The 15,273-nt window shown below is 39.4% G+C and overlaps 1 protein-coding gene across 3 annotated transcripts in view; it reads right to left on the bottom strand.

Annotated features, from left to right (window-relative positions):
* The window catches only part of LOC121283999 (radixin), an 86,147-nt gene extending 71,228 nt beyond the window's left edge, over positions 1-14,919 (bottom strand). The window contains exons 1-2 of one of the 3 annotated variants that reach the window (XM_041198888.1): positions 14,564-14,919; positions 13,009-13,076 (exon numbers count right to left, since the gene is read on the bottom strand). In XM_041198888.1, coding sequence (XP_041054822.1) covers positions 13,009-13,020 — 12 coding nt within the window. In that variant the 5' untranslated portion in view covers positions 13,021-13,076; positions 14,564-14,919. Of the gene's footprint in view, positions 1-13,008; positions 13,077-13,236; positions 13,254-13,797; positions 13,834-14,563 lie in introns of those variants that run through there. The other 2 variants (XM_041198887.1, XM_041198889.1) reach the window with 2 other exon arrangements.
* Positions 14,920-15,273: the final 354 nt, after the last annotated feature.

The raw sequence follows: 15,273 nt of genomic DNA, 5'->3' as shown, positions 1-15,273 counted from the left end.
AACACTGCACCAGATCCTTCATGCTGCATGTCCAAAATCAAGCAGTGGGCAAGCAGAAAATTCCTCCAGTGAAATACTGGGAAGCTTTTGGCCACAATTTCTTGTATGTCCCAATTTCCTTCATAGAAAATTAATAGACAACATACAAAATCAAAACAAAATGCAAAAAGAAAAAATGACCCATAGATTATTTTACAACCAGTGTTACTTTTACCAAGTGCCTGAATCATCCAACAAATCTGACTGGAAAGTGCAACTGATTCGACATCCTGCAAGCATGAGATAGATAATAAGCCCCTATATGGTCAAAGAAACCAGTGTTTCTCAAAGTGGGGTCCATGGACATCTATAAGGACTTTCCAGCATATCCACAAAATAATGTCAAATGCAACTTGGAAGGCAAGAGCAGAATACAGCTGCCACATCTGCAGCGCAGATTAGGCCGGCTGTCTCACCCAGAAGGGGAGCACAGAACAGCAGAAGGATCAGCTGACTCTGCAGTGAGGAGGAGATACATCCATCTCATTGATATCTGCAAGTACATTTTATTAAAAGCATTAAGCACTTAACATGCAGCACTTCCATTTTAAGAGTTTATTCATAATGTGGATTGGGGTCAGTTCTCAGATTAATAATCCTTCAACTAAAACAATGTCCAAGAACCACAAACGGAAACCACTTGGATCCAACTGATACCTTGTAAAGTGCCAATGGAATCACGGTCCTAGCACTTGATTTGCATATTTAAAAAATACTGCAAGTCTATTATTTAGAAACAAGAAAGCTCTTCAGTTGCTTATGAGGCTGTAAACTACAGTAACCAAATGTAATGTGAATACATTAATGTAAGTACAAATAATCAGATTCACTGCATTGTACATGTATATGTATAAACATGAAAAGCAAAAAAATAAATAACAAATCCACAGCAAATAAGTCAGTGTCTGTGGTGAGAGGACCATTTATGATCCAGGTGTCCAATTTTTCCAGAGCTCTATGCATGAAACTTTGAAAAGAAATTATAATTAAGCCATTGCTTTTCCCCACAAGTTGACCCAAGTTAGTTTTCAGTGAATCAACATGGGTGAATGTAATGGAAGAGGAGATACATACCCAAGGTGACAATTCCCAAGCACTAATGCTGGAAGATAATGTAATCCTGATTATCTAGATTCTTAAATATTCCCCAGGATGTTTGCAAAAGTCAAAGCTTAGGGCCTGAAGACTAATTAGAATGAGTGGAATTTAATAGAAAGGAAACTATGTAAAACTGATTCAAGGATTTGCATGTGTCACAGTTGCTGGAATTATTTCTTGTTCAGTTTAAATACTTGAATGGAGACCTAATGGAGATTGGGGGGGACCCACCTACTATGGCAGTTAAAACATCATCTCTCATACACATGAGAAACTGCACTTAAGACAAAGCTATGTAGTTTTTTGCTAATACAATTCTATTCAATGCATGTACAGTAATTGATCTCTTGAAACTACTTCCACTATTAAAGATCTGTAACCAACAGTACTTAACCGAAGCATTACATAACTCTCCAAGCTTGTTAGGACACAATCTATAATTAGACAATATGGAAATTCCACTGTGGTGCAGCTTGCAATGCAGGAATAGCATTAACAGGAGTTGATCACAACTCAAATTTTCAAAGAATAAAATAGAATTAAAGTCTGAAATAAAATACATGGCAATTCAAACACTCAGGGGTAGCAATGCTGTGGATACTTCAGGGTGGGGGGTGACCAAATGACAAGACAGATTTTTAAAAAAACTTTGCCAGCTGCATCGGTCTTCCATGAAACTGCTTTATGGTCTCTCAGCCCTACTGGAGCAGATGCAAGTCCTAAGCTTACAGCTGAAACTCAAAAATCAAGAAACCATCAGAACCAACAAGTGGAACCATTCACTGAAGCAGTGTGGAGCTCAGAAAAGCATAAGGGTACTTCCCATCTACCTGTGATATACTTGAGAGTGTTCAGGTTTCTTTAATATGGGCCATCAAGGTAATGGAAGTAAATTCAAGTTCTCTCTAGTATTTTTTTTTGCACCCTAATGAACTCACTATCATACTACATTCCTGAACACTCGCACTGCACACCCTGATTACAAATACTTCTCCAGAAATCATCAGGGAAATTGCTTGCAGTTTGTGAGCTTAAACACTAGAGTTAACTGTCACGGAAGAACATGAATCACTGGAAATTACTTCAGGGGTTTTCCCAAATGATTGTTGTAACATCACTGGAAGATTAGTGGAATTTTATCAGAGAGCTTATGAGGGAATGTTACAGCAGTAGCTCCAAGGGAACTTTCAGAGGTGGTACCCGTACAGTAGTAGGTTCATTAATTAACACCCCCAACATTTCCAGGCTTTCACTCTACCTATCTAACCATTGTAGAAATGAAATAAGATTCTTTCAGCTTCAGCATTTCAATAACTTTGGATATAACCCACTCATTATTCATGTAAATGTACAAATTATATTTATTTAAAATGATGCATACACTGGGTAACTAAATGGTATTCCTATAGCTGACCTTGGTTATATGCAGGCAAGGAAAACAAATTCAATACACGGTTTACATAATCTAACAAGGCATTCCAAGATTGTGAAAGCAAGTAGAAGTATAAAATATTACCCAAATACATCAACTGGGTGACAAAAGTTAGTTAGTTATGCCATGAAAAAATAGGATCATACTAATGCAAAAACCATAGTAAATAATTGAAGAATTAGGATATTAAGTACTGACCACACAAAGTCTTATCTTCAGACACCACTACCTACAAATGAGGAGGGGGCCACTCAGCCCCTCAAGCCTGCTCTGCCATTCAGTAAGATCATGGCTGATCTGATTGTGGCTTCAACTCCACATTCTGCCTAGCCCCAATAACCTTTGACTGACTTGTTAGTCAAGAAATACCTCTGCCTTAAAAATATTCCATTACCCTGCAGGGAAGAGAGTTCCCAAGACACTCAACCCTCCAAGAAAAAATTTCTTCTCATCCATTTTAAATGGGACACCCCTTATTTTTAAATTATCCCCCCTAGTTTTAGTCTCTCATACAAGGGGATATTATCCTTTCAGCATCCACCTATCAAGCCCCCACAAAATCTTATACGCTTCAATAAGATCGCCACCATTCTTCTAAACTCCAATGAATACAAGCCCAGCCTATCCAACCTTTCCTCATAAGATAACCACCATCCAGCTCAGGTATCATTTGTGTGAACCTCCTCTGTATGCTTCTAATGCGCTTATATCCTTTAAATAAAGGAGACCAAAACTGTACACAGTACTCAGCAACACAGCTGTAGCAAAACATACCTTTTTATTCCATTCCCCTTGCAACAAACATTCCTCAACCGCCTTCGTAATCATTTGCTGTACCTGCATACTGACTTTTCCTGATTTATGCACCAGAACACCTATATCTATTTGCACCTCCACCATGTCTCTCCATTTAAATATGCTACTTATGTATTCTTCCTGACAAAAGTGGAAAGTTCACATTAGCACATTCTACTCCACCTGCCAAACTTTTTACCCACTCACTTAACCTTTCTATGTCCCTTTGCAGGCTCCTTATGCCCTCTTTACAACTTACTTTGCTACCTATTTTTGTCATCAGCAAATTTAGCAACCACACGTTCAGTCATTCATCCAAGTCATTGATACAAATTGTAAATAGTTGAGGCCTGAGCACTGCGGCACTCCAGTCACCAACCCGAAAATGACTCATCTATCCCTACTCTCTTCCTGTTAGCTAACCAATCCTCTATCCATGCTAATATGTTACCCACTGCACCATGAGCTCTTATTTGGCATAGCAACCTTTGATGTGGCACCTATTAAATGCCTCTGGTAATCCAAGTACAACATATCCACAGATTCCCTTTTATCCATATTGGAGTTATTTGAGGAAGTAGCAAGCAATAAATTAATTAGTCAAACATGACTTCCCATTCACAAAACCATGTTGATTCCGCCCGATTACATTGAGATTTTCTAAATTCCCTGCTATAACCTCAATAACAGATTCCAGCATTTTCTCCATGACAGATGTTAAGCTAATTGGCCTATAGTTCCCTGATTTGTTTCCCTCCTTTCTTGAACAAAGTAGTCACACTTGCTTTTTTCCAATCTGATGGGACCTTTCTAGATTCTGGAGAACTTTGGAAAATTAAAACCAACGCATTTACTATCTCAGCAGTCACTTTCTTTAAGACTCTAGGATGAAGTCCATCAGGACCCAGGGAATTGTCAGCTTTTGGTTCTAGAAGTTCTCTCAGTACCCTTTCCCTCGTGACTGTAATTGTTTTAAGTTCCTCCCTCCCTTTCACCTCGATTCATAATTATTTCTAGGATGTTATCTATTTCCCCTACAGAGAAGGCTGATGCAAAATATCTGTTCAATTAAACTGCCATTTCCTTATTTTCCAATGTTAATTCGCCATTCTCACTCCCTAGAGGACCACTCATCTTTCTTACTCTTTTCCTTTCTAAATACCTATAGAAACTCTATTTCTAGCTAGCTTTCTCCTTACTCTAATTTCTGGTCCTTATTAATCTTTTAGTCATTCTTTGCTGTGCTTTATATTGTCAAATCTTCTGACCTGCCACTCATCTTTGTGGAGTTGTATACTATCTTTAACTTCTGTATTTAGCCACAGATGATGTGTTCTTCCCTTTCTCACTGGAATGTATCTATCTTTGAGTATTCTGAAATATCTCCTTAAATGTGTGCCACTGCAACTCTACTAACCTATCCCTTAACCTAATTTCCTAGCTCACTTCAGCCAGTTCTGTCTTTATGCCGTCACAACCGCCCTTATTCAAATTTGAAGCACTAATCTTCAATCCACTCCTCCTTCTCCCTCAAACTTAATGTGAGATTATGAAGACTACTATCTAGGGGCACCTCCTGAGGTCCTAATTATTCATGTCTCATTGCACATCACCAGATCTTCTATAAGCTGCTGTCTGGTTGGTGCTAGAATGTGCTGCTCTAAAAATTGTCCCAAAAACACTATGAACTCATCATCCAGGCTACCTATGCCAATCTGATGTATCCAACCTATACGTAGATTCCTGCACCGCAGGAATTCGCCAAGGCTCCTTAGAGAGCACCTTCCAAACCCACGACCTCTATCATCTAGAAGGACAAGGGCAACAGATAGATAGGAACACTGGAAGTTCTCCTCCAAGTCACTCACCATCCTGGCTTGGAAATATATCGCTGTTCCTTCACTGTCACTGGGTCAAAATTCTGGAACTCCCTACACCATTAGGACTGTAGCAGTTCAAGGCAGCAGTTCACCACCACTTTCTCAAGGGCAGCTAGGGATGGGCAATAAATGCTGGTCCAGCCAGCGAAGCCCACATACTGTGAATGAATAAAAAGAGATTTAAATCATTCTTGATTTTCGCCGTATCTTTCTCACAAGCCCCCATTATTTATTCCTATATAACCTGTCCTACAGTGTGGTTACTGTTAGGGGACCCATAAACCACTCCCACAAGTGACTTCTTACCTTTACAGTTTCTCATCCCTACCCAAACTGATTCCACATCTTGATCGCCAGAAATTAAGCTCTCTCTCTATTCTACTGTCATCCATAATTAACAGCACTACTCCTCCACTTTTTCCTAGCTTCCTGTCCTTCCTAAATGTCACACACCCTTGAATATTCAGGTCCCATTCTTTGTCATCCTGCAGCCATGTCTCTGTAATGGATATCAGATCGTACTTATTTCTACTTGTGCCATCAATTCATCTGTTTTGTTATGAATGTTACATGCCTTCAGATATAGAGCCTTTAGTGCTGTTATTATTTTGTAATCTCTAGCCTTATTTGATGGTGCACTCTTTGGTTTGTACACTGTCCCTTCCTGCCATGCTCCAATCATCATTTCCCATATTCCTACTTTGCTCTCCTGCCTAGTCTTCTCTATTTAATTTATCACATCTTCCCAAACTTGATCCCTCAACCACACTATATATAGTTTAAAGTCCTACCACCCTAGTGATATGACTTGCCAGAATGCTCATCCCAGTTCAGGTAATGAACATTCCAACTGTACAGCTCCAATACTGGTGCCAATGACCCATGAATCAAAAACCATTTCTCCCAATCTTCGAGCCACGCATTTAACTCTAATCTTATTTATCCAATGCCAATTTACTCATGGCTCAGATAAAAATCCAAAAATTACTATCTTTAGGGTTCTGCTTTTTAAATTAGCCCCTAGCTACTCATACTCCCTCAGGTAGAAGTAAGAAAGAGGTTCTGTCATTGGTACCTACATGGACTACAACCACTGGTTCCTCCCCCTCCCACTGCAATGCACCAAGGCTCCTTCAACAGCACCTTCCAGACCCACAATCTTTACTACCTAGAAGGAGAGGGGCAGCAGATGCATGGGAACACCATCATCTGCAAGTTCCCTTTCAAGCCACACATCATCCTGACTCAGAACTATTATCACCATTCATTGTCGCTGGGTCAAAATCCTGGAACCCCCTCCCTAACATTGTGGGTGTATCTACACCACATGGACTGCAGTGGTTCACAAAAGCAGTTCACCACCACCTTTTCAAGGGGGATTAGGCCAGCATTTATTGCTTATCCCTATCTAGCAACACCCACATCCTGGGAAAGAAAACAAAAGTTCCTCTCCAGCCCAGAGATGTCTCAAGCCCTTGCAACAGGCAGGCAACAATTGTCTAGACTCCTGCTCTCGATTGTAGAGAACTGTGTCCTACTGTCCCCAGCTTCCACTATATTCCTATTAACTCCCCCTGCTTGAATGCTGCCTATACCATGGTGCCATGGTAGCTTGCTTACCACCTAGCAGCCACCGCTTTCATCCATAAAGGCTGCAAGAAGCTCAAACCTGTTGGACAATTGTAAAGGCTGAGGCTCCTCCACTTGGATCTTCAGGGTCCCCATACCTGCTTCTCACTCAGTCACATCCACCTGTCCCTGACCAAATCAGAAGATCCCATCCTAAAGGGCATGACTGCCTCCTGGTACAAAGTGCCCAGGTAATTTTCCCCTTCCCTGATGCATTGCAGCATTTGCAGCTCGACCTCCAGCTAAATGACTCTGAGTCAAAGCTCCTCAAACCATAGACACTTAGCTATTGGCATCTTCCACAAGTGACCATCCTTCATGTACAAGCCTAGATGCATTACTTTAACAAGGGGAAGAAATTAGAATTATCCTCAACCAAGACCAACAGACCTTTTTGCAGAAGTCACTAAATCATTAACAGGAGCAGAGATTCAGTCCCAGTAAGGCAACTGTAGTGGTTCAATCACCAATCGATCAGCTAATATTGGCTAAATGTCAATCCTGGAACTGTTCTGATCCATAAGACTCAATATTGCACCTCAAAGCATTTGTGCAGTACCAATGGACAATCCATTTTACAAGTTTAAAATTTCTCCAGTTGCCAGTTATCCTAATTTCAATTGGCTTCCATGTTTCCATTGTCAAGAGTTAAGTAGACTGTCTACTCCAACACTTCTTCCTGTGTTCTCAATTGGGGATTAGGTACCATTGTGGCATGACTTTCCTTTTATTCCCTTCTGTTGCAGAAGGTACCATAACATTCACTCACTGCAGCTCATGCCAGAAATTGACTCCAGCAGGTAACAAATCTATACATGTCTGACTCAGTAGGATTCAATAGGAGTCTGCACCACAGCAAAAATAACTGTCATATTTCATGTTTCTTTTTCCTTCATGGAAGGATTTGGCAATGGAATTCTGATTAAGTGTTGTGATTTAAAACAATAAATTAACAGTTTAAAAAAGATCACAGGCTACAGGTCTGAAGTTATGCATTAACAGCCAAGTTTTTGAAATGTTCCAGCTCATCACAAATTGCACATTGAGATAGTTAACTATCTCATCTTGAACCCATGAAACCAAGAGGGCCCTTATTTATTAAAAAAATTGTTTTCCTTAAACACACATCCCAAAGGAAAGGGAGAGAAAGAAGCAGACAGTTTTATAATCAAGTTTAATGGCAAATTGATTTATTGAACAGGAAAGATGTTGAAGGGTCTGCCCTCCTACCAAATGGAAGCAGAGACAGATGGACAGTCAGCCAGCTAGATACATCAGCCTGGCTGATTAAGGGAAAAACTCAGCTACCCAAGCCCAGAGTCAGAAAACTGAGCAAGAGAAAAGTTTACGGAAACCTACATATAGGATAGGATGATGGATTTGTATTATCTTTCCTGTTCTCAGACGATATTGTAGTACTGATTCAACTTATAAGATGTATTACATCTTGTACCATGTACGTTCACTTGCTTGATTATTTGTATCTACTCATCTCACTAAGTGGAAAAAATGGGCAGGATTTAGGTCATAGGCAAGGGACAATAATGAATTTGGATCATGGTATGGAGGCGAGGTGGTGGGAAAATAGATGGAAGGTTAATTATTGTATGCTAGTTTACACTACTATATAATTAGATTAGGTAGTAACATGGACACCTAACTCCTGAACACAACACCGTACTGTTTACAGTGATGAACACACCTGTGCCAGCTTTGCTCAGTGGTAGCAATCAAGTTAGTAGCTCATTGGCTTTAAAGCCAATCCTAAGGTGATACAAGTGCAGTGCGTCCGAAGAGAATGCTGCATTGTTAGAACTGCCAGTCTTTTAGACGACACGTTAAACTGAGCACCATTTGCCTGTTCACATAGATGTAGAAGATCCAACAGCATTATTGGAGAAACAGGAATTATTCCGTTGTCCTGCTCAACATTTATCCCTCAATCAATATCATATACAGATGTCAGTGGAATCTTGCTGAACATAAATTGGCTGTTAAATTTGCCTACATCAGAACTACGATTAGAAAAGAAACGCACTGGTTGTGAAAAGTGCTGCATAAATGCAAAATGCAAGATTTTTTTCTTAGAGATTATCCAGAGGCACACTAAAGTCTTCTAACAACCATCATCAGGCGTACTTGAATGAATCATCCAAAACTGGTTCAAATTTTAACCTTTTTAAGTTGAATCACGGTTGGTCACTACTGGGATATACTATTTGTATAACATCTTGTGCCAGGGTAGTTCCTTCAGAAGGAAACTAAAACAATTTAGTAACATAATACATTTTAGAAAAACAAGTCCAATAGTTGGATTTCTTCCCAATTGTTGCAAAGCAATTTTAAATACAAGAAATCAACAAGCACGCAAGGGTTAATTTATTTTAGAGAAAGTACTGCAAGAAGACTAAGAACAGTGCCTCAAAATTCAAGTTCCTAAAAGTAACACAACTAGGCACAATTAAAACCACATAGTATTAATCTATAAAAATTACATGGCAGACTGTGAGCCACTACTATTCATCTCAGTAACTTAGTCTTATAGTGCCTTTATATTTAGTATTGCTTGTTTCCAATTAAAATCACAAGACAATCTGTAAATGATGTATGAAAAGTTTACCAAGTTAGAACTATAAAACCTGGAACAAGGTTCTCCCCAGGAGAAAAAGGAAGAAGAGAAGAAGGGGGTAAAAACAATCGCACTGGTCAAGTTAGAAACAAGTATAAAGATGCATTGTAAAACAAAAAGTATGTATAAAAAAAACATGGGGTATCTCTTTTAAGTTCTACATAATAGAATTTACCAGTGATTTTAAATCAACTGGATCACCGTGCTCTGCTGAGACTATTTGTGTAATGTGTTGAACAACTAAGGGGACTTGCACCCTGTCATTAGGGTTCAAATCCAGTACAAAATCGGTGAGGTAAAAGTTTCTCATGTCTGCTGCTGGCTACAAGAGTCCTATGTGATATGAGTTTGGCTCGTGTCAATCCAGTTCCTAACATGATGGCTTGCATGGGTAATGGAAACAGGGCTGTGAGGCAGACATCTACCTTTGTCTTGTTGTGGCAAATCTAACCTAGGAAACCTTGATAGGGATACTGGATGCCTGAAAAGTATTCTACTCCAACATTGTTATCCTTCAATTGGTTGAGTATAAATAAACTAAATCGAATTTACAGTAGTGGTTATTTCTATATGTCAACACCCACAACAGCACTAATTTAAATGTAAAGACAGTAGCTCAGACCCATCAAGGATACTTAACTGAAAATTACTCTGAATAATGTAAAAAAATGTTTTGTTCGACACATAGCTTAAAAGGTAGGCAGCTAGAATATACAATCTGCACGAAGTCAGTCAAGGTTATTCAAAAATAAAATGAGGCTAGTGACAAGAAAAATCAGTTTTGAAAGTTTATGAATTGTACTACGCAGGCAATGTTAGCATTTAAATATTTAAAAAAGACTTCCAGTTTAAAAATATAGATGGGCTAATTGCAGCAGATACTGTCATTTATGTATCTTGCTTAAACTACCATTGTCTTAAGCACAACCTAAGTAGCTGGCAGAGTACAGAGTCTAGCTCATCACTGCAGCTGCATTAAATCTTCAATTTAGTTTACCATCTATTTCCCCCAAGAACACATTAACTTTTCTTTCCAATAGCAGTGAAAACAGACTACACAGCAGTTCTCTTTTTCCTTTGTATCCATTTGTTTTACCCACCTCACTCTTGCAAATTATAAGTCACTGTAGTAGGAACACCATCAAAAGACATTTTTTAAAACCAGAAAAACCATTCAAGATATCAGCCAGTTTCCACGACAACTTACTGCCAAGTAGTTAGCTATGTTCATGTTCTCAATGTACCAAACACTGGTACCCAGTAAACAACAAAAAAGTTTGGAAAATGTTTCACTTTCCTAAATTGTACTTGAATGCATGGTGGTATTTAACTTTCTCAATCTTTTGATGCATGGGGGTTTATTAACACACCCAGCCATCCACAACTCTGGATTAAAACTCAAACTGATATGCATTTGAACATTAAAATCTAAACTTCAATGCAGTTAGAAGCATTGATTTTGGATCAGAGAGAGCCTATAGCAATATACAGAGCTATCTTGCTTTTATTTGATGCAAAGATAATCTTATGGATGGCGAGATAGGAATAGTGGTATAATTAAAAACTTTATTGAATTACTAAATAAATTATGGTCAACAAAAAGGAAATACGTTCCTATAAACTTGGCCTTGTCACATCCATCTTTGTCCACCTTTAACAAGTGTAAAGGAGCAACAGGCTATGTTTAGAGAGTGATTCAGCTAATGTCCAGGTACACTTGCACAAGGGGGTAAAAGCGCAATCAAATCCAGAACTCCCTGGATGATGGAGTAGTTAGAGAATAACAGACATCAGTTTGATAATACAAGGGAGAATCAAGCCGAAAAGGAAAGAAGTGAAGAATGAAAAAGAAAATAAGCGGGGCAAAGAGACAATACAAGAATAAATTGGCAGGTAACCACACAAGGGAATCTAAAGTCTGTTATAGGCATATTCATAGCAAACTGATTCAGGGTGGCTGATTATGGACAAAAAAATGGAGATCTACTGGAGAAGGCAGTGGCATGTCTGAGGTACTAAATGAGCACTTTGTATCAGTATTTACCAAGCATAGGACTTTGCCAAATCAACAGTAAACAAGGAAGTTGCTGGGATACTGCAGGAGATAAAAATAGTTAAAGAGGAGGCACTAGAAAGGCTGCCACTATTTAAAATAGATAAAACACCTAGTCCATATGGGATATATCCTAGGCTGCTAAAGGGAGATTTGAAATTGCAGAGGTGCTGGCCACAATGTTCCAGGCCTTAGATACTGGCTTGTTCCAGAGTATTGGAGGATCGCAACTGTTACACTTATTAAAAAAAAAAATGGGGGAAGGATATACCTGACAGTTACAGGTCAGTCAGCTGAACATCAGTGGTGATAAAGCAATAATCTAAAAGAAAATTAAAGCCACCTGGACAAGTATGAAATAGAAGGAAAGCCAGCAAAGATTTAAGGGAAAATGCTGTTTGAATTTTTGATGAGGTAATAGGCAATGAATAAAAGCAGTGCAGTTAACATGTATGTGGACTTCCAAACAGACTTGAAAGCACAACATTTTAACTCAAGATGCAAGTGCACTAGCAACAGAGACATGGCTAACAAAGCATACGTGATCATGGGCATTTTAAATGAAGGCAAAGAGTACGTTTGCAGTCAAATTGCAATTTAGGGTTTTTTACTTCAACATTTGTGAATGAAAAATAATTCCAAGTTCCTGTACAGCTTCGTTGCTTGAATCTAACCATCTTGTCACATTCTGTATTAAGTGGAAAGTATGCTCCATCGGGGTCAGGGTTAGATAGGGGTGTGGCAGCAGAGTGTTAGGAGTAGGTATATGACACAAGTACATTCCATTCAGTTTAAATTTAACTTTAAAATTCACTCAGTTTAAAAAGGCATCACAGGTAAGCCAGCAGTAGTGGCCTATTCCTAATTGCCTTTAAGCTGTAATAAAAAACAGAAAATGTTGACACTCAGGTAAGACAGCATCTGTGGAGAGAAAAACAAAATTAATTTTTCAGATTGATGGAATTACCCGCCAAAAGGTGTGCTGGGCAATCAAGTTGAACAACAGCAACCCAACTATCACCAAAATCTCTTCATGGTTACGTTGTTTGCTGTTAATATTTTGTGCCCATGAAGGTGTGGAAGGTCCTGTTTCATAGATGAATACCAGTATCAACAAATTTCAGATATATAAAGAAAACAAAATATTGCAGTTGTACACAAGTTAATGGGGCATTGATTTAAATGCTGTGTTGTTCTCCCAAGCTCATTTAGCTCGGGAAAAAGCTTACAATAGACTCGGGGGCGGAGAAGGGGAATAATCAAATCACTCGTTCAAAACCCAGATTGTCGGTACAAAATTTCACAGCAACCCTTCCAAGCAAACCATTATAAAGCACAATGTCTTATAACGAACGGATTTATTAACATTCAGCCACAAATTTGTCCAAAAAACAGACACGTTACACCAATTCAATTTTTTTTAAAAATCAAACATGACACATCCCTTACTTACCGGCTTCGGCATTTTGTCTGTCCTGGTTAACAGCACACTAACACAAAACGACCCAATCACTCGATTTTCTGTGAAGAATGCAGTACACCAGGGTAAGAAAGTTACAAATGAAGTATCAAGTCCACGTTTGATTAATTACATTTCACCTTTTAAATACAACAGGTTAACATTTGTATCCGCTCCCGATGGGCTCAACATTTTCCCTCGCAAAGCTATCCAGCAGCCCACCTCTACTAGGAAACTACACTCCCTTGGCTATTTGCTGGGTGATTGACAGCCTCAACATTCATTCGGAAGCCACCAGGCTAACAAGAGGGCGTATAAAATGATCGATGGCTTGGACAGCCAATGGGGGTGCAGTCAGTGAGTTACCAGCCTCCAGCTGTTCAGGTATCTGAGCTGTGATTGACAGTAACAGCCGCCGCTGGAGCTGCTAAACCCGCAGCAGTGGTTGGCCGAAGGATCATTGGTGCCACTTAACGGTTCCATTAAACCAATCCGTGCGGCCGGAGGCGTGATTTGCAGCTTTACAGCGATTCAATGCGATTCAATGCGTTAACGAGTTTGATTATTAGAGCAATGAACAGAAGTTATGGTTTCGACTGTTTGGCGCCTCCAGCCAGTTGTTGAGATGGGGAAGGGGGGGAAATCCACGGAGGAAAATAAAGTTAAACATTTATTGTTAAAATTAATTTTTGAATACAGAGGAGAACAATTAACAGGCGTGTTGAAAAATAAAGATTTTTTTTACACATCTTGTTTTCAGTAGCAACAACGCAAATTGCATACCTACGGAATAAAACATCGTGGTGCCTGCATTTTCCCTATCTTGTTATAACTGTGATATTGCTAATCTTTAAAATGCATATATTTCTTCCAAAATGTCCAAAAGATTAAATTAACTTTACGTCTCCACTTTGTCAGAAACATATTTGTCACAAGCAAAAAGCCTCATGGATAACAGGACCTTAATTCCTCGCTCTCACACACACGATCTGTATACAGACATACACAGCTGTGGCGGGGTTGCTTTGAAGCGTTTCGCAAGAGAGAGAGATACTTGTGTTGATTTTGAACGCACAGCTCCAGGAAAGATGGCGAGGCGTCCAACACTTGATCCATACGTTCAAACCAAATTCTAATATTTGAACCTTTGTTCTGATAAACTTATCAGGCCACTCAACTGTTGCAGTTCAAAGTCTTACTCGACCAGTTTGTTACTGTCTCAATACTGAAAAAGAAACACGCGATGTTACTTATTCAATGCTTGACGATTCGCAACTGGATAGCGTTCGTCGCTAATAAGATTATTCACTGCACTGCCCCTGATCTATGCAGATGTTTTTTTTCCACATTCATTTGAAGTTTTATTTAAGCAGAGGAATGTAGCGGGAATGGCCTCGGCCTTCAATGTTCCTTTAGGCCTAGCTAACAACGAGATAGAGACAGAGCGAGCATTAGGTAATGAAGGGAAATCTTCACACAAACACACACACACACACACACAGTACAAGCTTTACATTCATAGCAAGACAAAAAAAGAAACAGAATTTACCTGGGCGTAAAAACAGACCTCTTTAAAGGTCACGTGAGAAAACCCCCCCAAACAAAGTGTCCTTCTCGAATTTCTCCGCTGTTGATGATGAAGCGGTGCAATTTTCAGCAGTGAGATTGCAACATGGCCGCCAGTGAGAGCAAGGCGTGGTCCCCACTGACACATCTCAGTGCCGCCGTCATCTACATGGCGCTACCAGTACCCTCGCACTCTGTTTCTCTTTGCAAACTGAGACGGTGCAGGAATGGCCGAGCTGCCCCAGAGAACTGCCCGGGGCAACGAAACCCGTGCTAATGACCCGCACTAACTGCTCACAGCATACTATCAGTGGCTCCTCGGGAGCAGCTTCTATCACTGCAGTCTCTGCGGAGCTGGGAAACAATTCCAATTTAAGGGAATGACACAAATTGATTTTTTATTACTTCGTAAACATAATCACTACTTAATACAATCTGGATGTTAAAACTGTACCTCGTCTCCCACCAACTTGATGAAGCAAATATTCTACTAACAGGAATTATGATTTAAATGACTCATTATGACAAGAGAATTTGCAAATTTCCTCATTGCCATCGTTTTTCTAAAGTATGTACAGACATTAACTTGGGAGATGTGAATTATATAAGGCACTCATGAATTGATCCTCACATTAAATATATTCTGTATTTCCCTTTCCAAATATTAGGTACATACCATAGGTATATATTTTC

This window comes from Carcharodon carcharias, chromosome 11 (assembly GCF_017639515.1).
Source record: "Carcharodon carcharias isolate sCarCar2 chromosome 11, sCarCar2.pri, whole genome shotgun sequence".
Lineage (NCBI taxonomy): Eukaryota > Metazoa > Chordata > Chondrichthyes > Lamniformes > Lamnidae > Carcharodon > Carcharodon carcharias.
Note: the sequence above shows the minus strand (reverse complement) of the source record. Positions and strands in the feature narration are given on the sequence as shown.